The 26,210-nt window shown below is 33.5% G+C and overlaps 1 protein-coding gene and 1 pseudogene across 1 annotated transcript; both read right to left on the bottom strand.

Moving 5' to 3' along the window:
• Positions 1-6,709: 6,709 nt before the first annotated feature.
• Positions 6,710-7,453, bottom strand: LOC114714274 (probable purine permease 10; annotated as a pseudogene).
• Positions 7,454-12,014: 4,561 nt separating this feature from the next.
• LOC114714272 (mitogen-activated protein kinase kinase kinase 5-like) lies at positions 12,015-13,969 on the bottom strand. The gene is made up of 5 exons (XM_028899001.1): positions 13,833-13,969; positions 13,031-13,106; positions 12,771-12,830; positions 12,545-12,664; positions 12,015-12,185 (listed from the first exon to the last, which is right to left on the bottom strand). Exons 1-5 carry the CDS (start codon positions 13,967-13,969, stop codon positions 12,015-12,017), a joined length of 564 nt encoding a protein of 187 aa, XP_028754834.1.
• Positions 13,970-26,210: the final 12,241 nt, after the last annotated feature.

The following is a 26,210-nucleotide window of genomic DNA, read 5'->3' as shown; positions in this document are numbered from 1 at the left end:
CTTTCGTAAGAAATAGAGGCGAAGGACATTGTTTTTTGGGACCAAATCCACCAGCATTGTTAAAACAAGGAGAATGACCATGCAACCCAGTTCATATGTTCCCTTCAGCATTTCAACCACGAACACTAAATAAACACACCGCACTGCCAGGTGGATGATGGGGAAAGGCTCGGTAACTTGAATATAAAAAAGATCCTTTGTTTCCCACTTGTTAAAGTTGGTCATAGAAGTGATTGAATTAGCAGCCGCATCAGCATCTTCTTTCTTTACTACTGCACTCAAGTGTCTGGTTACTTTGACAAGAATGGAAAACACACCACATGCTTTTGATGAGATTAAGAAAGTAAGGTCAACTTACAAATTTAGTCCGAGAATTATATAAATACCCGTTAGAGGCAACAATATGAACAGATGCGAATCTACCCTCCCCAAGAGGTGGTTCCCATATTTGCCCTTGGCTAAAATTTGATGGCGAAGAGATTGAATGAGAAGCATCAGAAAATCTGTTGACCAACCAACTTTGTGTTTAAAGAGGCGGCTCCGATGCGGCTGATAGGTTCTTCCACTTCCATGCGCTGCTTGATTGATGCACACAATTTGTGAATAACACAAGTGCACGTATTGATCAAGTAATAAAGAGTAAGTATAGAGTATCGTTCCCACAGAGAATCAGATAAAATAGTGTTTAGGCATTAAAGTTCCTGTTTTCAATTAAGCTAAGCAAGCTGAATTATGGTTGATCAAATAAAATGAATAAAGACAAAAAAAATTCAATATTAAAAGCAACCTACAGTTATTAATCCCTTACTAGTTTCATAGACTTTTGCTTTTATTTAACTAATTAGTCTCAATGTTAATTTAGTTAATCTAGAGTTTTTATAGCTAAAAGTGTCTTTCGATCCACTTATAACCCTCTCCTAAGTAATAAGGTTATGTCTAACTCAAATACTTAAGAGGATGCATTAGTTTCACTCCATCAATTATATAGGGCTCCTAGGTATATTTTTATCCTACTTGCAAATCAGATAAAAATCTAATCCCATATTACCCAATCGTAGAGCCTAATTAAGATTTTCTTCGTCAAGGCTAACCTTAATGCTCAAAGTCATATTTAATGGTGGCCAAACATTAAATAGATATATTAAACCAGGATTAAGTGACCAAAATTAACATCAAGCATAATTAATTAAATGAAAACAAAGTCTAATCCATAAGTAAATTCATAGCTACTCTAGATTAAAGAAGAAAACTAGCCACACATGGCCAAAATAAAATCCATAATGTGAAAATAAAATTTCAAACTGGAAAGAACTAGCAAGAAAACAAACCTGTCGACACTCCTCGTTGCTATTTGTGGAACCGATTTCTTGGCTTCTCACTGTCACAACTCGAAGAGAAAGAATCTCACTGCTGTCGCATAAAGATTCAGAAGTTAAGAGATCCACGCTGCTCTCTACTCGCTGCTGCTTCTCCATCTTTGTACCCCCGTGATTAATTAATCTTTAAAGACAATTAATACTACCTATCTTTCAATTTTGATTGCAGGTTTCTTTTGGAAGAAAATTTCTTTTATTTTTTTAATTCTTCAAAAAGAAACCTGCAATTAGAATTGAAAGATAGGCAGCATTAATTGTCCTTAAAAATCAATTAATTATTATTATGACAATTTTGCCCCTATTATGCACTAATTCAAGTTAAAGCACTCTAATGTGAATTATACTCAAATGATGCAATTAAGGACCAATAATAGTGACAAAAACCCAACAAAAATATATGAAAATGCATGTAAAAACATAGGTTTGTCACTCTTCATTCTCTCCCTTGGATCACCGCCTCTTATCCATATCTATCCATATATCTCTAATACAATATACTCCTCTGGTCCTTAATATAGGATCCAATTGTTGAGTTAGTTTTGGTCCTAAATATAGGACCCATTTCTAATATTTATTAATTTTCTCTAAATTACCCCTATAAATACTTCCTCAACCTTAATCAAGTAAAAGAGAGAGAGGAGGTATTAAGAAAGATGACTATGGTGTTTTAGGAAAAATGTGTCACATTTCTTATAATTAACTAACTTACTTAACTTCTTTAATCTAATCAAATTAGTTAAATGGGTCTTATATTAAAGACTAGAAGAGTAATATATTATATCATTTGCCTTGCGTTACCGTTGCCATGGTTATCTTTTTATCCCCTCTTTATATTCAACCAATATAATATAATATATTACATTATTACAATTGCAATTGACTCATTCCTTGATTCTTCAACGGGACCCACGGCTGCTTCTCATCTCCACTCTTCACGCCTCTTCATGAGATATATATATATATATATATATATTCTTTCCTAACTCTCCTTTTATGCTTAAAATATTTTCTGCAAAATAAACAATAAATTGAGTAGATTTTACATAAAGATTCATTTTTACCCCATAACTAACTGAAGAGGAGGAAATATATCAAAATTTAATTAAATAGGTATAAGATATTCCAAATTTGATTAAATATATTTCAATATCTAACCTATTTAATTATAAAATATATACTTATCATTGATCACTGAAACAAACATTATATTTCAGAGAACAAGTTTCATAAAAGCATGTTCATTAGTATAGCATACACATTCTTGTGGCACAATGAAGTCATCAAGGTTATAGGTTAACGGCAGCTAAGAGATATTTTACACATATGGCCTTACAACGCTTGGTAAGAGAAGGGAAGAAATGACACACCTTGGTTTTCTTGGATCTCTTTCTTTTGGATATGAATATAGCCGGAAGAACAATGAACTCCACTTATGATACACATGCCGATAAGGTGTCGGAAGATGTATGAAGGATGATGTAGAAAGCAGCAGCAGCTGCAGTAACTGGGAGGTCATAAAATAGGAAAACCTTTCGTAGATAGGGAAGCGAGGGACCTCGTTTTCCGCTAGCAGTCTTTGTTTTTTGACCAAATTCTTCTTCAGTGTTAAAACAAGGGGCGCGAGCATGAGAACCAGTCCACATGGTCCCGTCAATCTTTCAACCCGGAACACTAAATCAACACAAAACCGTGCCAGGAGGATGAAGATGGAATCGTAAGTAACTTGAGCATCAAAAGAACCCATTGATCTCGACACTAGTGTATCCAGAAACGGCATTGGATGATCGGTGGGAGATGCATGCCCATGAATGTTTCAAGGGCAATTCAGTGATTTTTTTTCTCAAACAAAACAATAAAAAAGAAAAAACCAAACATCCTCTTCAATTCTCCATCAAGCCCTCCCTAAAGGTAGTCAACAAACGAAAGCGCCGCAACAGAATTCCCTTTGTTTAAAAATATATATCTATATATATATATATATATATATATAAACCTATCATGGTTGACAACATCTCAGTTTTAATAAATGCCTTCGGTTGTTTTGAATTCCAGCACTATTCATGTACATAATATGCAGCTTTTACCGGAAGATTGTGGTTCTATATATCCTTATGTTCTTAACAAATGCTGATACTTGCTTTTTATTTTGAAAATATTAATCCATGAACTCTACACACGCATATGAAGACATGACAAAATGGAACGAGAACACAAGTTCATCTGTGTTCATCCAAAGCTCCCATTTTATAGCCGTGAAGCTCTCACACATCATAACTTGCGTTTCCCATCTCGTGCTCCTCCATTTCTGCATGGCCTTTCATTTTAAATAAAGCTGCTTTGGGCCTTTCATTTCCAGCCATTTGCTTTTATTTAATTCATAAATTAGAATAACAAGGAAGGTGACTGATGAAGATGACCATTTTTTAGCGCTTTCACACCATTAATTCAACAATGGTCTCAAAAGAGAGACTCGGATTAAAGTTATGATGTTGGACAAAACAATCTAACGTAAACTATGTTTTGGGTTGAACTTTTAGCAACAAATCTTCATTTTTCTCCTCCTGCTTTACTGTAATTTGTCAAACTATAGACTTGAAATTAAAAGAGCTTGTGCTGGGGCCGAATTTGGTCGGTGAGTTACTTTCGGACTCCGAATTTTTCAGCAACCAACTTCAACACTTTCTTCACTTTTTTATTTTATTTTAATAAAGTTCGATCGGCATGCCTGTGCAGCGGCACTTCACGATGCTTTGAAAGTGAGAAATTGAAGCTTTCACTTAAATTGTATGCGATTTGTGTATATTATTATTTTTTCCTATTAGTGTGGTTATTGTACAACTGTTTGATGTGATTTAATCATTTCTAATTTATTTTCCCAAACACTGTAGGTTTGAACTGGCCTAGTCATGCCTTAGGTTGATTCGAATTCAAGGACTCGTGTCGATCTATATATATATATATATATATATGTATATATATGTATATATATTTATATCCATCAACGGATGATGACAAATAAATCTGCTGGTTATTGCATTACAGTGGCCTTTCAAGTTAAAATGGGAACTGAATACGCACGTATACTACCACTTCCAATCCTAGTAAGTGTTAAAGTAGAAAATTGAGGATTTATATTAATTCTCACAGTAATATTTTAGTCTCTGTTATTAGTTATATTTATTATTTTTAAACTATTCTTATAACGTATAGGTTATATTAATTATACTCCAATGATATTAATTAAAAGGATGTGATTTTAGAAAAATAATATAATACACAATATTGCTTGACAAATGGTTACCTTACAAATATTACTTCAGGTTCCTAATATAAAAACTAGTTGAGAGTTGGATTTAGTCCTAAATATAATCACTTAATCCACTTTGTCCTCCAAGTTTATAATTCATTCCACAAAATACCCCTTTTGATTGATCACACATGTAAAGGGGCTTCCATCCAACGGTAATCATGATTAAAAAGGGACAGTTTAGAAAAATCAATTCATATTTAGTACAAATAACTTATTTAACTAATCTTGTTAACTTACTCAGATCAGTTAAGTAAATTTTATACTACCTCCTTCGGTCCTAATTATAAGATTTCGTTTGTAGTTTATAAATAAAGTCTTATAAATAGAACTGGAGGTAGTATTAAGTATCAGAGATAGCATTAAAAAGAATAAAAGTAGGATGATGATTGGAATGATGGTAAGTGACAAATTGTTTGATTAATAAATAACCGACTCTTAAATAATTATCGAAAGTTACTGTCAATTGATTGAGCTCGGCCTCAAACATTAGCATAATCACAGTGCTAGCAGCAAGCGAAGTTGGTTACTTGGTTTGAGACGATGCAGTAGTTTCTGGTTGGGTTTCTTTCTTCGGGAGAGGTTGAGAAAGTCGGAAATCAGAATAAATCCAATTTCTGAATGTATGCTTTTTAGTCAATAGGTTTGTCTGTTGGTGGCCTCAGACGACTTTTTTTTTTTGGGCTAAAGCATAGGTATCTTCCTATTAGAGGTAATCTTATTCGAGACATTGTTGGACACTAAATGTGGGCATCTCTCTTTGCTGGGATTCGAATCTTAGTTTGTCAGATTGTGAGGAATTAGCTCTTTCTGCTAAATCCAATCCCATTGGTATGGCCTCGGACGACCATTAGTTGGATAACATTTTGTATTATGTGCGGTGTACATTAGAGGAATAGGTAGTAATTGTTGGCAACTTCAGTAATAAAATCGACAAACACATATGTTTCCAATCATGCCAAAGAATAATATTCTTAAAGGGTATTCTGTAACCACTTAATATTTCAAAAAGCGAAACTCCTCAAAAGTTAAATGGACCCTTTCATGATAACATAACATCGAAAAGTTGGGGGGGGGGGGAAGAAAGAAAGAAAAACCCAGCAACAGAAAGAATGTGTCAAAAGAGGAAAGAGCGCTTGAAGACTTCAAGAGCGGTTTTTTATTCTTTGACAAACACTCTTTTTAATATATGAGAGATTCTTTCTTTAAGACACCCACACATGATATTCACAACACTACTAATGGCTTGGGAAATAAAATGAAACACAAGATCTCCCACTTATAAAAAGACTAGAGGTTTATTGGGCGCATGAGTATATCACTACTCAATAGAAATTACATAAAGCACAGGGCATAACATGTAGCGTGTGTATGTTTGTGTGTGTGTATATTAGGTTACTAAATTTAGTAGCCAAGTATATTTTAACTAAAAGCGTATGTTATTAGAGAGCGCAGATAATTAAAAGCCCCTCTTCCCCTTGGAAATTTTATAACTTTTATACTTCATGAATATCAATCATGAAGCTTCTGAAGGGAGAATTCAGAAAAAGAAAATTTTCTTGATAAGAAAGTCCTCATGCAATTTTTAATATTCTAACCATACCCCTAATAATTTACAAATATGCCAAGGTTATGAATTAAAAAGTTAACATGATACTTTGAAAATGATAATATTATAATATTTCAAGTATAATATTATAATAATTATGATATCATGAATTTTTAAATAATAATTATAAAACAGATTATTTTGAAATAGCTTATTATTTTTAGACAATAATGATATATTCAACTTATGAATTAAAAGTTAACATAATAAAGAATTTGTCATTGTGGGAAACTTATAAGTCTCTTCATTATTTTTTCCCCTACCTTTCAATATACTCTATTCGGACCAAATATGTTAATAGTCATTATTTTCCATCCATACCCCATACATAGTGTATATGAGCCTTAATTTCTTTACCCCTCACTCATAACTCACCAACCCTTCAAAAAAAAAAAGAAAAAAGAAAAATATATATAATTATTCACTAATCACTTGGAGAGACTGTGAATCTCTGAAAATATCCCTTGTTTGTTGTTGAGTCTTGGAATTAGTTTTATCCAGATACTGCTGATAGACGTATGACAAAAAGCTCCAAAGAGATCCACTTCAACCCATTCACTGTGTCATGGAACAACGTAACAACACAGCCAACATTGGCACAATACTTAAGGCATCAGAGAACAAAGAAGACACCTCCGGAATCAAACTCAAACACCCGTACTGCATAAAGTTGCCATGTTATAGCAGTGAAGCTCAATGTCAACACATAACTTCCCTTCCCCATCTCATGCTCCTCCGTTTCTCTTTTCAAGCCTCTATACTATCTACTACCAAACAGCCCCATCACTGTTACCAAACAGGCCACAAGTGACGGATAAACTATCATGTCGAAAATGCCCTTGAAGCTTTTGCTTTTTACAACTGTACTGAATGCAAGCTGTGTCAGAGAAGGCATCAATCCCTACACAGCTGCAGCAGCAACTGTGCTTATTAACCCGATCACATATTTCTTCTTTCCTGACGAAACTTAGTGTTGGATTCTACAGAAGAATCAGTTTGAAGAACGAGGAGGATGGAGGAGATTGTTAACAGGAACAAAGTTTATGATGTAAGGTGTGAATTTCTGTGAGTTGAGGAAGAGGAGAAGAAGGCATTGAAGGCTAATTTTGATGAGCAAATAAGAGAATATGTAGAAAAAAGAAGGTTAAAGCAGAAGGTTGCTTATCACTATTGTGAATGGTATTTTTCTTCAGTGGGGCGTTTGGCTGCAGGAATATCATAAAATGGGAGAATAGGGAAACTCACAAGTTGGACAAGTTTTACTGTCCATTTTCTGTTTCCACCTTCTTGGTAGTAGAGTCTTCCCAGAAGTATCGCACATGATTGGCCCACCAGCACAAGAACAACGAACAAGCCTATTCTTAACCAATGCTGATATTTCTTTTTCATTTTGATCACACTGCTTGATTGTCTCCACAGATTACCATTAACCACATTAGTAATTGTTTCAACTGCTCCTTCAGGTACTTGAAAAAAAAAAAAAAAAAAGGAATAAGGAAACGTGTGTCAGACCAAAAAGAAGAAAGGAGACGTGTGAATATGGAGCAAGTTTTTGCTGTGTGATTTGTATTTCTGAAGAGGAAGAGAGATCAAATTTATGGACAGTATTAACTGACCTATACCTATTTTGGAAAGCTTCACTTCTTGAGCTTCTACCATGGCAAATTTGAACAAAGTTCAGAAGAGAGGAGAAGGAGAAACTAAAGGCTCTTGCTGTAATACTACACTTCGTTATTTTTACGTTTAAAGTTCCTGACAAGTTTAAACGGTCTTCGTTTAAGTTATATTATTTGACCAGTAACTACAACGAAAAGGAATTATTGATGAAGCCAAAAAGCTATTTTATCGTTTGAAAAATTAAAAAGTTTTCTTACATAATACGTTCAGTGCCATCACTATTATTATAAATAATAAGCTAGCGATACATCTCACATGGCAATCATCTTGCAACTAGTTTTGCTAATTGATTTACCCTTTGGTTGGGATTATTGACAGGTCATTAAATAGGTAGAATACATTAACATCCAGTTTTAAAACTTGTTTAGTTTACTTGATCAACCTGCTTGTGAATAATTTTAATTTGTTTACCTCTTCATGGAGTTAAAGACAGTAAGGGTTTCAAATATGCCCATCCTGCTTAGCCTATCTCGGTCCCGACCATATTGGGATGGGACAAAGAATGGGACCAGGACGGTGCATGGGATGAGGGTCCCAATAGTAATATTTTTTATTTTCTTATCATATAATAATTATTAAATGTTAAAAATGCAAAATGTTTAAGGCATGTGTAATATAAAATGTTTATATTTGTAACTTTCAAGACGTATGTAGTTGAATGGTTATTATTTATTTAGAGTTTTTATAGTTGCTTATGATTTTTGAAATAGTGAAAATGAATTTTGGAGTTATTATATTACTGATTATTATTTATTTTTAAGCTCAAAAAAAAAAAAAAAAAAAAAAGATACTTTCAAAAGTGCTCAGCCCAAAGAACTAAATATAGAAGAAGAAAAATAACCAAAATCTATTGCAATAGGTCTAACCATAAAGCAAAAAATATTTTTATAAAAAAGGAACATCCCAGTTTTGTTCTGGTCCCAAGGACACAATACAGATTTCCTGTCTCATCCCTATTCACCGGGATGGGATCAGGACTAGAGCCGGGAATCAGGGCCGGCCCGGCCCTCCAGGGCTGGCCCTTCAGGGCTGGCGGGCTTAAAAGGGCCGGCCCTCCAGGGCTGAAATTTTAAAAATACTCCAATTTGCTAAGCCCGGCCCTTAAGCTACAGGGCCAGGGCCGGCCCGCGGGCTTTTGGCCCGTTTAAGAAAAAATACTATTTTTTATATTTATCATATTTTTTATAAAAATATAAAAATAAACCAATGAAATTATTAATAAAAGACATAAATATGAATAAAATTAAGTCACAAATATAAAATATTATCATATATAAATATTCATCAACATCTAAGAACATCTAAAACATTCATTAACAAGATAACAACATCTAAAAGTTTTATCTATAATGCAATTATGCAATAAATAAACAATCATTAATCTTTTGAAACTTCATCATCACTATAATTAATTATTTTTCTTCATAAGTATGCTTTTCTTTCGTAACAAAAATATCAAGTTTTTCTTCTTTATAAGAATTTTATTTTTAAATTTTGCAATCTAACTATTATTTTACTTTAATGTGAGAAACATTGTTGTTGAAACTCATGAATTTCTAATTCAAATTATAGAATCACAAGTTATATAAGTATAAAAATATTCTATTATCAAATATATATATATAGTTTAAAAATATCAACACATATAATATAAATCAAATCATTATTAAAGTCCAAATTAACCCATTTTTTAAAAATTTAATTGGATAAATTATTGTCTAAAACTAAATTTAATTTTAAAATGATAATAATAACTAAATATTTGAAATATTATTAACAATGTAAAAAATTAATAACATTAATATTATATAAAAAAATTTAAAAAATAAAAAAAATTATAAAGGGTTTAAAAGGGCCGGCCCGCGGCCCTCCAGGGCCGGCCCTTTTAAGCCCTCGGCCCTCCAGGGCCAGCCCTCCAGGGCTTATTTTTCATTTTAAAAGAAAAATATCAAGCCCGGCCCTCATAATTTCAGGGCCTAAAAGGGCCGGCCTGACGGGCTCGGCCCGTTTTCCCGGCTCTAATCAGGACAGACTTTTCCAGGTCCTATCCTGTCCTATGCACAACCCTAAAAGACAAGAAAGTAAATAAATTAGTTGAATATGTGTGTGTATATATAATGGAAGGTGACGGGAAATAAGTTAATATATTTAATTTGTTTTGTTGCCAGGATGATTATTTAATTAATTTTATTGTCATCTTATGTCATACTATATCGAATTACATAGAACTCTTCTGCATAGAAAATCTAATTGAACCACCAATAATGCCAATTAATTGACTGGGAAATTTTTGCATTAATCCGTCAAGCCAGACGGAGAGAATTTGGACGCAGAGTAGTATATACTCCTCTTGTTCTTAATATATGACCCAATTGTTAAGTTAATTTTGGTTCTAAATATAAGATCTATTTATCATATTTATCAATTTTTCCTAAATTACCCCATATCATCAATTTATTCCTGAAACTTACCTCAACCTATGGATCACCGTAAGTGAATCACAAGAAGGAGGGATATTAAGAAAGATGATTATAGTGTTTTTAGAAAGAATATGTCATATTTCTTATAATTGACTAACTTACCTAATTTCTTTAATCTAATCAAATTAGTTAAATGGATCTTATATTAAGGACCGAAGAAGTATGTTACTGAACTGTGGCCTTATTCATTATGCAGACAAGAAGGAGGTATAATGAAAAATTATTTTTCAAACGAGAAGCTTTTTAAAGATTCATAAATAAAAATAATATATATATTAGTATGCCCTCAAAATATTAGGAGTCAAGAGCGTGTGTATGTTGCTCTTAGTACTACTTTCGGTCCTTAATATAAAAGCTAATTAACTAATTTGATTAGATTAAAAAAGTTTATTAAGTTAATTGTTTGTATTAAATAGATGTTGTCTTCTCTAAAATATCCTTACTAATCATGTGTATTATCTAAAACTACTATTTGATGGAATTTAATATATGTAAACATGAAAGACAAAGTAGATTTGGGTCTTATATTTACAATCAAATTGAAAGTCAAACTAACTCTTATATTAAATTAAGAACTGGAGGTAGCATATAATAACCGAATATAATGCCAAAATTGTGATCTTTTTAAAATTGCCAGGTGCACAATAGCCGACTCTTTGGACTCCCAATCTGGACTCACTTTCTTTTGTCTCTGTTCCTTGTGACTAATATTTTGGAAGGATGACAATTACGTGGCAGAACTCCAAAGGTTTAGGTGTCTAAAAAATTTTGTCAAAAAATAAGTTATAAATAATACTCGTAATTCAAAAGGTTGTAAATATGAGAGTTGAAGTTGCAAACTATAATACTTAGCTATTAATAATTTCTGATCGGACAATACTTAGGTCAAATTCTGTATATCCATTATGTCAAGTTTTTCAATCACATAGATTATGTATTTAAAATATTACTATTAAATTATAAACCACATATGAGAAAATAGGACATATGGCAATGTATTATTGGAGAACTTGACTTAATGAATATTAGGACCTTGATGTAAGTATTTTCTTTTCTGATCTACGACTTAAAGACTTTCACTGCCCAATATTTTTTTTTAAATCTAGATTCCTCTCTTTTACTCTTCCAATATTTAACATAAAACCCATTTAACTAATTTGATTAGATTAAGAAAGTTAGGTAAGTTAGTTAATTATAAAAAATATGTTTTTCCTAAAATACTATAATCATCTTTCTTAATATCCTCCCTCCTTCACTAACTTGATTATGGTTGAGAGAGTATTCGTAAGGATAATTTGGAAAAAATTTGATAAATATGAGAAATAGATCTTATATTTAGGACCAATATCAACTCAACAATTAAGTCTTATATTAAGATCCGAGGGAGTATATTTACAGTTTTAAACACGCAATATCATTTATCTTTCTTTGCGAATAAAGCTCCTATGCACAAAACAAAGATGACCCTTATTATATAAATTAAGACCTTAGCAATATCTATCATATGAAAATCCCAATACCCTCAACGTACATCATTAATCATTGTACTTTCTTCCATCGGCACTCTAAGTTGTTTTTGCTTTTACAAAGGGATGGTCTAGTAATGCCACAGCAGATGGCCGCTCGGCTGGAGTTCTTCTGAAGCAGAGTTGGAGAAAATCTTTGCCATCTTGGCATAACTCTTTTGGTATGTCCGGATGTTCCTCTTTAAGACAAACTCTATAGAAAGCCTGTTGCTGCTTAGTAAATGAATTGGTTTTAGTCAAATATTTAATTAACTAATAAATGGAAGCTCCATATATGGGATACAATGTCTCATATAATTCCACAATTGTTTTGTTCAAAAAGTACACCATAATTTCTCACTTGCCCTTGCAGTTAACCAAGGCACTATTTCTTTAACGCCAGACCTAAAGATTAGCTATTTCTTTGAGTACGCATTAGATGTGTTATGTTTGTTGCTTCACTTGTTGAAAGAAATTCTTATAGCAGAAAATAACAGACTTAAAATTCTTTTATATTTATATGCAAATTAAGAAGTCATATTACCTATGCAATGTTAGCTCTACATATACTGAAGTGTAAAAGTGTTTACCCATTCCAAACGAGGCCAAGGATGCTTCCCTGAGAACATTTCAATGATTACGCAACCCAAACTCCATATATCAGCAGCAGAAGCTTCACGCGAGCTCTCATATTCTAATTTTTGAAGAACCTGTATGTATGAGAACCAGGTTTAATTAAAAAATACTTTGCGACGCATAAGGTAGAGTTTGCAAATATATACCTCTATTACCAAAAGAAAAAAAATAAATATATACCTCTGGGCTTGCATAATATGGAGTTCCCAACTGGGAGTGCTTGCCCACAGATTCTCCCAACTATTCAATACAGAAAAGCCAATTAAGTTATTGTTGACTCTTGGGACTATCATATCAATACTATGGGACACACGTACTCGATCCTAAACATGAATCATCATCTTAAATAATCACTTGAGAAATTAAGTCTCGAGTTCAAAAATCAATGGCCTCGATTTTGTCATGTGAATGCATGCTGTACAAGATAATCAAGAACTTACATGCTTAGCCAAACCAAAGTCAACCAGCTTTACTATGTTGTTAGAATCGACAAGCAGATTGTCTGGCTTTATGTCCCTATATAATCATACATGACAATAAAGAAAGAATGAGAGAGGGTTAGAGAATATAAGAATGATGCATATTTTGAAGAAACCTCCTATAGAAGGAAATATGTCTTACTTTTGTATGCTATTACTTTCTGGTTTTCCTTTATTTAGTAACTGGGTTGCAAGTAGGTTTCTTTTGTAATGATGGCAAGGCAAGTGGGTGATTAATTCATAGGAAGGAAAGGATAGAGCAAGCGGATGTTTCCTTCAAGAGAATTGAAAACCTCAACCTATAAATATGTGTGCGCCTTCTGTATTAGGATAGACTTGGATGGTAATGAAAACAGATTTTGCTGTAGTTTAGCCATTCTCTATCCTCCTCAAGTTCCTCTTATTTCCTCTCCTTCTGTTCTTATCTCTCCCTTCATTTCTCTATCTAATCCCCCTCTTTAGTTTTGTCCATCCTTTTCCCCATCATCACTCTTCTGTTTTCCCTATCTCTTCCTCTATGTTTTTTGTGAACCTTCCCCGAATTCTCCTCTGTTTGCATTAGAAGAAATGTGCGTCAGCGTTTTTGTCCCCAGGGAAATAAATGAATACTCAAGACAACAATCCCAACATATACTTGTCATTTTGACAACCCTATTTTCAGTGTGATTTTGAAACATGAGTTAAAAAAATTAATTATCCTACAAGATATGTGTGTTGCAATGCCTAGAACTCATGCAATGTTTCATACATATTTGAAAAATACCTGTGAACAACTCTTCTGCTATGCAGGTAAACCAAACCAGAGAGAATTTGTACAGTGAAATTTTGAATTAAAGATTCACATAGAACACCCCTTTCCGATATATATTTCTTCAGTGAACCTGGTGGGATGTATTCCATGTGTAGATAAATGTGGTGTCCAACCTAATTATGCATGAAACCAAGTCATTATTTGTGCGTATAGCTTCATCCTCAGCTTAAATCAGGAGGGTACTTACTATTTCATTGCCATAATACTTCACAATATTGGGATGTTTCAGTTGGCTGAGAATTTCGATTTCCTGAAAACACAAATATGGTTTAGCCATGATTGATACAATTTGCAATCATAGACAAATATTTTTCTTTCTCCATCTTTTTAAAATTGTTAAAGTATACATTTAATCCTTTAATTTTATAGAGGGTTTTAATTTGGTTTCTTAATTTTAAAAAGTATACATTTAATCCTTTGACTCTAAAATTATTAACAAAAAACGATGATATTGAGAAATTAAATGTTGATAAAATATTTATATGCCAACATAATAATTTTAATTTTCAAAATAACTATGATTGTTACAAAAACCGTCATTTAAGTCTAACAATTTTAGAATTAAAAGATCAAATGTATCTTTTTTTAAAGTTAAGAAATCAATTTGAAATCTTATATAAAGTTTACGGACCGAATATATACTTTAGCCTTTTAAAATAGATGAAGGATTTATTGACTTGCAACGACATCATAATCACTGCAGTTCTGTTGAATTTAGAAACTATGTATGGCATAATTCGGATTCTTTGGAATTATGATGTTTATTAATTAATAGAAAAAGTAATAGGAAGAGAATTTAATTTGATTCCTTTAAGTATGTATCACGTTTTTTAAGAGTAAAAATGATGAGAAGAGTACCAAGTTTAATTACAACGAGTGTTTAGTTTATAACTCTACTCTAGAATTTATTTATAGTTCTACTCTAGAATTTATTCTTACTTTCTTATATTCTATTTGCGCACACTAAAAATTAGGGCTCTGGCTTTGACTTTCTGATTCTTCAATGACAGAATCATCACTTGTGGTGGATTATATGTGTGACAGAGAAATTTTAATACTGTATATAAGACGTACCTTTTTAATGGATTCTATCTGTTCAAGTTTGAAAATGTCTTTAAGTTCCTTAACTGCACAGAATTTTTTGATTTCCCTGTCAGAAATGAAGAACACAACATGGCTTATATGCTTTGAGTAAGTGTTTACGGCTTATTAGCAAGGCTTCCAACACATTTCTTAGCAAGAAATTAATATTAAGACGATAAGATCAAAATTTCAGTTTACTCATACCTGTCATAGGCTCAGTCCAGGAAAAAAAAAAATACCTGTTATAGGCAACACAAACAGTACCAAATGCACCATGCCCAAGAATTTCCCCCTTCTCCCATCTGCTAAAATTGGCGGCATCAGAGGTTGAATTAACATCATCATCATCATCTTCCTCTACTGCACTTAAGGCTCTGTCAAGCATGGAAGGAAAAACATATTGATGGCTACACAAGTGTCCCTGTAATGCATTAACTATTGACTAAGAGATGAGGAGAATAAGAAAATAAGATCAAAATACCTGGAAGAGGCAGCATGAACGGATGCGAATCCTCCATCCCCAGGAGGAGGATCCCATTTAGGCCTTTGGCTGAAATTTAAGGGAGAAGAGAATGATTGAGGATAATCGTAATTGCGTTGATCAACCAACTCATCAATGTTGGAAGAAACAGATGCAACTTTTGCAGCCCCGGTAGGATCCACTGTTTCACACTGCCTAAAGTTGGTGGTAGAAGAGATTGAATGAGCAACATCATAATTCTGTTGATCAACCAACACAGTTTTCAAAGAAGAGGCTTGGTTACGGCTGATATTTTGTTCCGGTTCCACGCCCTGCTTGATCATTGAAGCAACCATTATATTTCAGAACAAGTTCATCAAAGCATGCATGTTCGTCAGTAAAGTATGTTTGTGAATCAACTATAAGTATTGTGCGGCTCAATGAAGTCAAAGTGTAAGGATTAATATATATTAACCAGAGTACAATTCCTGCTCACCAAAGCACAGCTCAGCAAAACCATATAGGACAAAAATATTCGGTTATTAGAATGCGCGTCCTGCTACTGTACCCTGAGAAGTTCTGTAAATACTATACAATGCACAGTCCTGATGGAATGAGATGAAATAACAGAGTTTTTCCACTTTACGCATTTTATGTTTTGGTTAATTAAGAAATATATAGGCAGCTAACGCATACAATTGACATGGCTCTACGATGCTTGTTAAGAGAAGAGAAGGAATGACGCACCTGGATTTCGTGGACTGCCTCTCTCGGGAACACATATAAGTCGAGAGAGTTAACGATGAGATTCAGAAGATGCAAAGACAGCCCGTATGCAACGAACAAGGATTTGGAATGCAAACGCAAGACGATGGACAAAACAATAATTACAGTGAATGTCATGCGATAAAGTCCTTCAACTTCTCCGGAGCAATAGCCGTGAGGTCTCTTGTGTTTCGCCCATCTTATGTGCATACGTTTTGAAAGTTGCACCACTGCAAAACCTGTGAGCTCGGGACACAGTTCCAGGGACTTGTATGTTCCCTTCGGTCCTTGAAGCAGGAAAACTGGAGCAAAACTTGAAACCAGCGTCGCAAAAGAAGGCATTGATAATCTCAACACGTGTTCACGAAGAGGCCAGTCCCTCAGTTGTGCAGCCACGAATGAGATTGGATCATCTCTGAGATAATTACAAATTAAAAAAAAAAAAAAACCGATGCTTTACTCTGAATTTGGAGAAGACGATCAGAACCCAATTTCTGAGGAAAACACAGTACATGCTTTCTATGACTACACAAGTGTCTACATAGTTCATTAATTATTGACTTAGAAATTGGGAAAATAAGATGAAAAATATGAATTTAGTCCAAGAATTGTATACACACCCGCTGCGGGCATCATAAACAGATGCGAATCCGCTACTCCCAATAGGGTCATCACATGTGAATTTTGAGGTAGAAGCGACTGAATGAGGAGCATCACAATTCTGTTGATGAACCAAGTCAGTGTTTGAAGAAGAAACAGCTCCAACTTCTGCCGCCCCAGTAGGATCTTCTGTCTCGCATTGGATCGAGGCCAGATGAATTAACTGCATAGATGGTACAAGGACTAAGGTTTTGGGGAATGTACGGACGATGCTGTAAAAGACCGTAATAGCTGCAATAATTGGGAGGTTATAACATAGGACAACTCTTCGCGAGCAATAGACGGGAGAGCCCTTGGATTTCCTCCGCATATGCAACCGCTTAATAGAGGGCGGATTTATTTCATTAAGTAACGGGCCCAACCCCATTGCTGCTGATATTCCGACCAGGCTTTCAAGCTGGACAACTAAATCAACACATAGCGCTGCCAGGAGGATGGCCGCGAAATGATCAGTAACTTGAATATCAAAAGGATACAGTGTTTTCCATTGGCTATAGTTGGTGGTAAAAGGAACTGAATTATTAGCAGCATCATTATTCTGTTGATGAACCATTTTATATTGTTTCAGTTTCGGCAGCTGCATGATCATTGAAGCCACCATGATATTTCAGAACAAATTCATGAAAGCATGTTTATTAGTAAAGTATAACATATGCATTGTTGTGGAGTCAAGTGTATGCGTGAATAGCAGCTAACGGATATGATTGTCATGGCCCTGCAATGCTTGTTAAGAGAAGGGAGGAGATGACGCACCTCGTACACAACCATAGTGATCCAGAGAAGCAGATATGCAACCGGAACTAAGTAAGCTGTCAGGGATTTGGCAATTACAGAAGTGACGCAGTAAAAGGCAGCAATAAGTAGAGTCATGGGGAGGTCATAGAATGGGAGAACCCGGCGTAGGTAATAGAGGCGAGGGACCTTGTTTTGCCCCAATAGTGTACACTGCATCAAACGCCAAATATAGGCTACTGCAAGCACTCTCACCATCTGAAACCGCTCATATGTTGCCTCCAGTCTTTCAAGCTTGGACGCTAAAGAAACACATAGGTATGCCTGAGAAAGAATAAAGATCATGAAGCAATGTTTAAAAATCAGCGTCTCAGAAGAAGGCGGTAATCTCAACCAGCGTTCACGAACAAGTGGATCCAGATCTATCAGTAGTGTAGCCATGGATGAGATTGCATGTGCGTTCAATATGATGATGGCTGAGATATATGGGCAAGTTTCATAAGCAATTCACTGATTCTGCTTTTTTCAAACCCAAAACAACCATCTTCTTCGTTACTAGTCAACAATGGGCAGCGCGGCACAGGGAAATTTCACTTTCGTGATTCTCACTTTACTTGGAATTTGCTGGCTAAAATTTACCCTCCCCCTGGCCAACTTTTCTTTGAATTTTTTTTCTTTTAAGAAAATGGTAAAAAAAACCCTTAAAATGATGAAATTATGAAATAAATACTTGAATAAAGAAATTACTGTCAGGAGGACCAGGCCTTAAATTGAAATTATGAAATCATACCTACTTATTTTCTTTCTTCCGTCTCATCTTCTGTTTGTTTTTCTGGAGCTCTCGGCTTCAACCTCATCTCCAATCTTCTGACTTTGCTTCGACTCTGATTCTACACCTGTTTATCAATGGCTAAAGAGGCAAAACAGATTATGTTGGCTACGAATAGACGAAAATAATAGAGATATGAAGAGCGCATAAAGTCGTGAAGAGAAGTGAGAAGCATTTAGTATCCTCTAAAGTTAGTTGAGTTTTGAGTTGCGTATTCGCATAATTTCAATTATTTTTGCATTTATGACCAACGACTTCTCTCGCTTTTACTCTATGTTTCCTTCAACAACTCTTGGACTTTAGACTATATAGCGAAGGAAAAGATAGAGTGCAAAGAAAGATTTTTCTACTTCAATAAAAAAAAAAAAATTTCTAATTTGAGAACAACACAACCATATGATAGTCACAAATCATAAGTTAGAGAGGTTCAATCAATAACGGGATCACTAGTTTGAATTTTTAATTAAATCAAGGAAATTGAAATTTTATATACCACTTTTAGTCTTCAACATAAGAATTAGATAACTAATTTGGAAATATACAAAGAAAAATTAGTTAAGTTGATTATTTGTCACAAATATGTATTGGTCTTTCTAAAATATCCTCTTCAACCAAGTGTATTGGAACTACAATTTCATGAAAACTTTAACATGTACAATCACTATAACAACTACTTTGAGGAAAAAAAAAATATGAGAGATAAAATAGATTGAAGTCTCGTATTTAGTCTCAAAAAAAATTCCAATAGGTTTTTATATTAAGAATCGAAAGTAATCTATTCTTTTGATGATGAGCTCTTTTAGTTAATTTTCACAAGTTAGAGAGGTTCAGTTGATAGCTTTAACATTTACATGTTTTAATTTAATTAAATGAAAGCATATTAAGTATAGAAGGCTAAGCAGCTGATAAATCGTTTCCATAAATGATATAATTAAGTTAGATGTATCATAATAACAAGCTTACACGTAATTTTACTTAAGTAATTTAATTTTCCATTGATGTTAAAGTAAAAGATCTTAAAAGCTTCCTCCCCTGAATATACTGTCACTCATTTAAATGTACTGGGAATAGTAATTATATTTTCTGTGGGCCATTGTATCTGTTGAAGCTAAAGGTATTCGTAAGATATTCTCCAAATTAACCTCATAAGCCACAAATTATGGAGTAACTGGATTGATTGACTAAACAACATGTAATTTATCAAAAAGTACAAAATATTTAGGTTTTTTAAAAACAGAATGATGAAATAAAATTTACTAATTATTAACATAAAAATAAATGATTATTCTCATGGTCATCTCCTTACGTCTATATATAATCTGAAATGCAGTTAATAATTTTGATTTTATTTAAATCCATGTAGCAAAAATAATCCAAGTATATAGGCTAATTAGAGAGGCATTATTAGTTTCTAATGTCATTTCTGTTACAAATTAAGAAATCATAAATATAGGAACAATAACTCTAATTGAGAATGTTATAATGAGAATCCAATAAAAAAAATTATAATGAATTGTTTAAATTTTCGTAACCGTAAATCAAAATCAAAGGGGATCACAACTTCATCCAACACATGAAACAAAACCATGGGAACATTAGTCCTGAAGCCCTCTTCACCAAAAACCTTCCTTTTGCATCTAAAAGCACATAATTCCCTCGTCATTCTACTGGTCTCCTTCGATCAAAACCTCTGCTATATTAAATCCAAGACATTAAGTTGAAGAAATTTGGTTAAGGATGCAAGAGTTAAAGACAAACTTCAGTAGCAGCAGTGGAAGACTAGTAGCAGTAGTATAAGCGCGTATATATACTGCCAAAATGGTCTTAGCCAAATGGTCAAGTCCACAATAGCCGTCTCTTTAATTTGGATTGGCTATTTTATCTCTCTCTCTGTTTTTTTTTACTAATATTTTTTGAAAGATGATAATTATGTAAACTCCAAAGGCGACTAAAAAGTTTTGTTAAAAAATAAGTTATAAATAATAATTCAGAAAGTTCTAAATATGAGAGTTCAAGCTGCAAGCTATATATTATACTTCACAATTACTAACTCCTACTTCTAAATATAGGAATTAGACAAAATAAATTTACTTAAATGACCTCAAATCACGTTGCTTTCCTAAATTTATAATTTTTTTGGCCCAAAATATCATTATTGATTGTATATATTAAGGGGGCTCCTAATCATGGAGTATTTCTATTACACGTGATTAAATGGTTTAAGAAAACCAAGATACATTTGTTATAGATAATTAACTTTAATAAGTTTATTAATTTACAAATTAGTCATTCAGGAGTAGTATTAATTAACCTCTGCCTAGACATTCATACTTGTAATTATATAAATTGATTCTAATTTAATTTCTAGCAAAATCTGTTAGAGATCGCACTGTTATAAGATTTAAGTTTTGAAACTCGAACTATTATTTTTCCTAATATTTTACAACAATTAATTCCTTACACGTGTTATGGAACTCCCCAGTAGCCCTTTTAAATATAAGAAAAATCTAGATTCCTTTCTTCTAGATCTACCGCGTTAAACACGCAGTATCATTGACAATGACAACTTCAAACTTCGAAGAAATTAAAAAGGATCTGAAAAATTCACTAAAATTCACATGTCAACCAGTAATTTTCACTAAAATCCATAATCCATAATATAGATCCCAATCCACATTAATTATATTTTATTTTGATTTTGATGTCACACCTTAATATGGATTTTGATTAAAACATCAACATGATTCAGTTCGTTACCATTTAATATATACATATTATTATTCTGATTTTATTCATAAAGCAGAAAAGATATCTGAAAAAATAATAATTCACAGTATAATAATTTATAAATAAAATTAGAAGAGTATAGGCTAATAGTTTCACTGCATGAACTTGACATATTACAGCAGCGAAGCTCAATGTCAACAAATAACTTGTCTTCCCCATTTCATACTCGTCCATTTCTTCTTTCAAGGTTGTGTTTGGATGAAACCAAACCGTGGTTTGGAAAAGTGATTCTGGAGAATAGATTCTGAGAAAAAGTGATTCTGAGAAGTGAGAGTGTTTAGATAGTTATTACCAGAAGCACTTTTTACATGTAAAAATTACCAAAAATGGTATAAGTTAATATGATAATTATATAAGGGATAGATTTTATGATATATTTTGATTTGAAGAAATAAAATTGTTAATGAAAATTTTTTTACTAACATAATTAATAATATATAAGATAATATAATTAATACATAATTAATATGTGTATATATATTTATAAAACATAATATTAAATATGTTTATAGAAAAATGAATTTTTTTTGCTAACAGAAAAATATTAATTTTCTTTAAACATTTTAAACGTGAAATCCCATAACATTTTTTCACAACTACTTTTTGTAATAACATACTACATGTATAATAACCTCTGATGTTTAATACAATTAATTAATTAATTGTCACCACATATATATATTCATAAAAATATAAGAGTAAAAATATTTTTAGAGAAGATGAATTATTTTGTTGCAAACAAAAAATCATGTATTTTTCATGAAGATTATAAACATAAAATGGGATGATATTGTTTGATAAAATAGAATAAACACATCTTAAAACAATTTATTAATTATTAATTATTAAAGTAAGTAACAATTAGCTTGAGAATATAAGGTATAATATTAATAAAAGAAATATAAATAAAGAAGTGTCATAATAATTAAGATGATGCATCGATACAAAGCATTTGTAATAGGTTTTGTTTTTAACTACATATTACAATCTATGATAAAAGGAAATAAATAAGACATGACTATTATCTTTGTATTGAATTAACAAGTTCGTCTCTTATGCCGTCACAAACCTGAGCCATGTAAGATGAAGATTGAATTGATGAATGTATACGTGAAAATCCAACCCTATCATCATCATCTTCTGCATAAGTACCTTCTTCTTCCAATTGAACGAATCCAGGATCAGTAATAGATGTCATTCTAATAAAATTATGTATAGCCATCGTTGCACAAACGATTTTAACTTGTGTTTCATAATCATAGGATGGCATGTTTCGTAAGATTGCGAACTTTTTTTTTCAAACTCTGAAAGTTCTTTCAATTGTACTCTTTAAACTTGAATGGAAATAATTAAAGACCTCATTGTCATTTTCAAACCCAAATGTCCTTCGAAAATCAGGCAGATGGTAACGCTCCCGTCTGTATGGGCCGAGATATCCATTTGGTGTTGGGTATCCAGCATCCACCAAATAATATTTTCCTATATAAAAAATAAAATTATTGTAAATTATGTTTCTATTGTTAAGCTAAATATAAATAAAATTTAGGAAATAAAAAAATACCTTCAGGTGGATAGGGAAAGTTCATTGAGGGAGTTTTGAGGGCATGATCAAATATCCGAGCATCATGTGCGCTACCTTCCCATCCAGCAAGACAAAAGTAAAACACATGTCCTAATCACAAACCGCCATGACATTTTGTGACACTGTTCCTTTTCTAGAGATAAATTTAGTTTGATTTGTTGCACTGACAACGCAGGAAACGTGTGTGCCATCAATTGCTCCAATAGCATGTTTAAACAAAGGCCAGTATTTACGAAATCGAATTTTTGTATGAACATGCCAGAATGTTGGATCTTTTGGTTTGATATTAGACATGGCAAGTCTACAGCATGCCATTAGGACATTATGAAAATTTCTGCTAATTGTCTACCCTGAATGTTGAAATTTTTCTTGTTGCATTCTGCTACTAAGTACATGGCCAACGGTATGTAAAAACATTACAACTGATTCATGTATCCCTATATTTTTAGTTTCTTTTAGACCATGTTGTTGCAATTGTTCCACCAGACTTAAGAACACACCCCGTTCTATCCTAAACATGTTATAACAACGACTGGAGTTGCCATCTAAAACATCCCTTACCCGTAAGCAGCTTGTATAAGCACTTGTATGCCGAGGCTCTTTACACAAGTTCAAAGTAGCGTATGCACCGACCAATGCTGTAACTTTGTTAGCCCTTTTTTTTTCATCCCTTAGCATGCTCTTCCACACATTTAATTTCAGCATCCATATTCGTTTTATCCTGTGTGCATACACATAAAGTTTAGAATTCTTACGTAGAAATTACGAAACATTTATAAAAGTTACAGAGTTGTTTGATTCATATAACAACCCACTAGTCACATAAAACGATACACATATGGAACTGTCTAATATAATAAACAAGTCATAAATCCCTAGTGTAAAACTCCAAAATAGGTAGAAGTTGTTCCTTCTGATCCTTCAGAACTGCATATATTTCCCGTGCCTTCGGCCGTTCCATAAGGAGTTGTGTGCATTGTCTAAAGAAATTAGGATCACTGACAACTTCAGGAACTATTTTCAAGTGAGACAGGACTCTCCTAATTGAAATCTCATAAGCACGCGCTTCTTCTTCCAACCTTCTAGCTTCTACTCATGAAATGACCTCATTTCCACGCTCGGCCTCAGAAATATTTGTTTCAGCAATCTTGCTAAGTGCATCCGCTATTTTCATAGAGGGAGATGTGCGTTTCTTCTTGACTTCACTCTTCTTTCTGACCCCCAATAAGCTACTAGGTCGACTCCTACCTCTGCTTGTACCCCCACCACTGTTATCCTGCCTCAATTCAGTGTTGCCTCCACTACCTCCACTATTATCATTGAAGTTCACTGTATTAAATTCCCCACTTATACCAGTTGGTGCGCCTAAAATTTCATCACTATCTCCGGACCCTTCTTCCAAATCTTCATTCGGTGTTTCTTCACTTGGAAGTGTCATGGAAGAAGGTGCCCATGCTTGTGGTCCAGTTGCAGCCACACTCCCGAACAGTTGAGTTAATTGATCCCTAAATTGAAGTCCTCTTTCTCTAAATTTTTCGTAGTTTGGAACTTCCTGCACATTAGACACTAATAATATCATAAAATATTCAAAAAACAGTAAATATGCACAAAACATTAATAGGCAGAGAAAATGTAAGATCAAAAGGTTCAATAATTACCCTTATTTTCCTCTCCCACCAATCATCAGTTGCACTGACAGTATTCCTTTCAGTATCCCATCCCAATCCTGTCTCGCGAAGCAGCCTATCCCATGTCTGCCACTCCTTTCGTAGGGAATCATATTTATTCTTAAATTGAGATTTTTCATACACTCTCCCAGTTTTGGCAGTAAACTTATCACCAAGAATATCCCAAGCTTTCTTTGTTAAGCTAGTACCTTTTCTTTCCCCTTGTTGCACAAGTTCAATGCACAGGTCAAGAAACACTTTAGTGGTTCTTAGATCCCAGGAAGCTTTCACCGTATCCTTACCCATTATGCTATAGCACAATTACAGCTCTTCAGTCATCATAAGTTAATCAACCCAAAATCATATGAAATAACAAAAATCATATTGTCTACTGCAATAGGTGAAAAAGTTGACCACATTTTAAATCCCAATTCCTTCCTACCAAACCAACCGCGACGAAAATTAACAAACACAAGAAAATTCTAATTTTAAATGGCCAGAAAAAATACACCCCTCCTATTCGAAACTTCATTATCTATTTTTGTTTGAAAATACTAACTTTTAAAACGTCAAAACTAACTAAATAATTATATATATTTTTTCCTTTTCTTAACTATTGTACAAAGACGATTGGAAGACAAAATAATAAGAAAAATCATATTTGAACCATCATGCACCATAAATCATATTGTACTCAACTTTTGAAACAACTGTATATTACGAATAATTTTCAAAAAAATTCGTTCATGTGTGTAATTAATACAAATATTCATGATGAATGCAATTATCGGATTTGTCAACTGAAAATATAAAACACTAGCAATATAAACCTCTAACCAAAATACAAATCACTTCTTTCAATATATACATGGATTTGAGTTGTGATTCTATTTGTCCTCACTCTCAAAAGTTGGCCATAAATTTATCAAAGTCCTTAATACAACAATACAGGACAACACATTCCAAATCAGATCAACTCTTAACAAATAATATTAATTAATTTAATTAATCACAAACCTAAAATACTATTAAAAAAATACAAAGTCCCAATATATTGTTCGACTTCACAGGCTTCTTCTTGGGGGGAATCTGGACAGGAAAAAGGGATCCCACGCCAAGCAACCAGAGCAAAAAGAATTTGCATTTTATATACCCAGTGGAATTCAATTCGCAGGCTTTCTCGTCTCCAAAACAATATCACCAAATATATCCCCTGCCTCCAGAACCACATTTCGTTTCATAAAAAAAATCAGACTACTATGAAAGCAAGCAATAATATCTCATTCCTTCGATCAACATGCCGGTCATGAACAAATTCAAAAAAAAGTGGGAGGAAGTTTGCAAAACAAATTAGATCCACAACCAGGAAACCGAGCTACAATTCGAAGAGCATAGTAGAACACTACAGCCAAATCATTCCAAAATCTTTCGGTTTACCACAGGGAAAATACTGAAGCCAACATAAAAATTTTTATGTCACCGGAGATAGCTTACCTGAGTCAAAAACCTGACCAACCAAGCCCTACACAGCGACCTAACCAAGTGTACAAATATCGGAGCAGCGACGGCGAAAGAAGGGGGAAGAGGTGAGCTGATGAAGCTAAGAGACGAGCTGAGTGAAGATCGACGGTGAAATGCAGAGTAGCGACGTCGAAGTCAAGAGCGAAGAGGCGAGCAGGCAAGCTGGGTGAAGAGAGGCGAGCAGCAACGGCGAAGTGAAGACCGACGGTGAAATTCAGAGCAGCTACACAAGAAGAGCGAACCG

The sequence above is a fragment of the Neltuma alba genome, unplaced genomic scaffold (assembly GCF_004799145.2).
Source record: "Neltuma alba isolate B1F8T4 unplaced genomic scaffold, ASM479914v2 tig00011497_pilon, whole genome shotgun sequence".
NCBI lineage: Eukaryota > Viridiplantae > Streptophyta > Magnoliopsida > Fabales > Fabaceae > Neltuma > Neltuma alba.
This window is presented reverse-complemented; position numbering and strand designations above follow the sequence as displayed.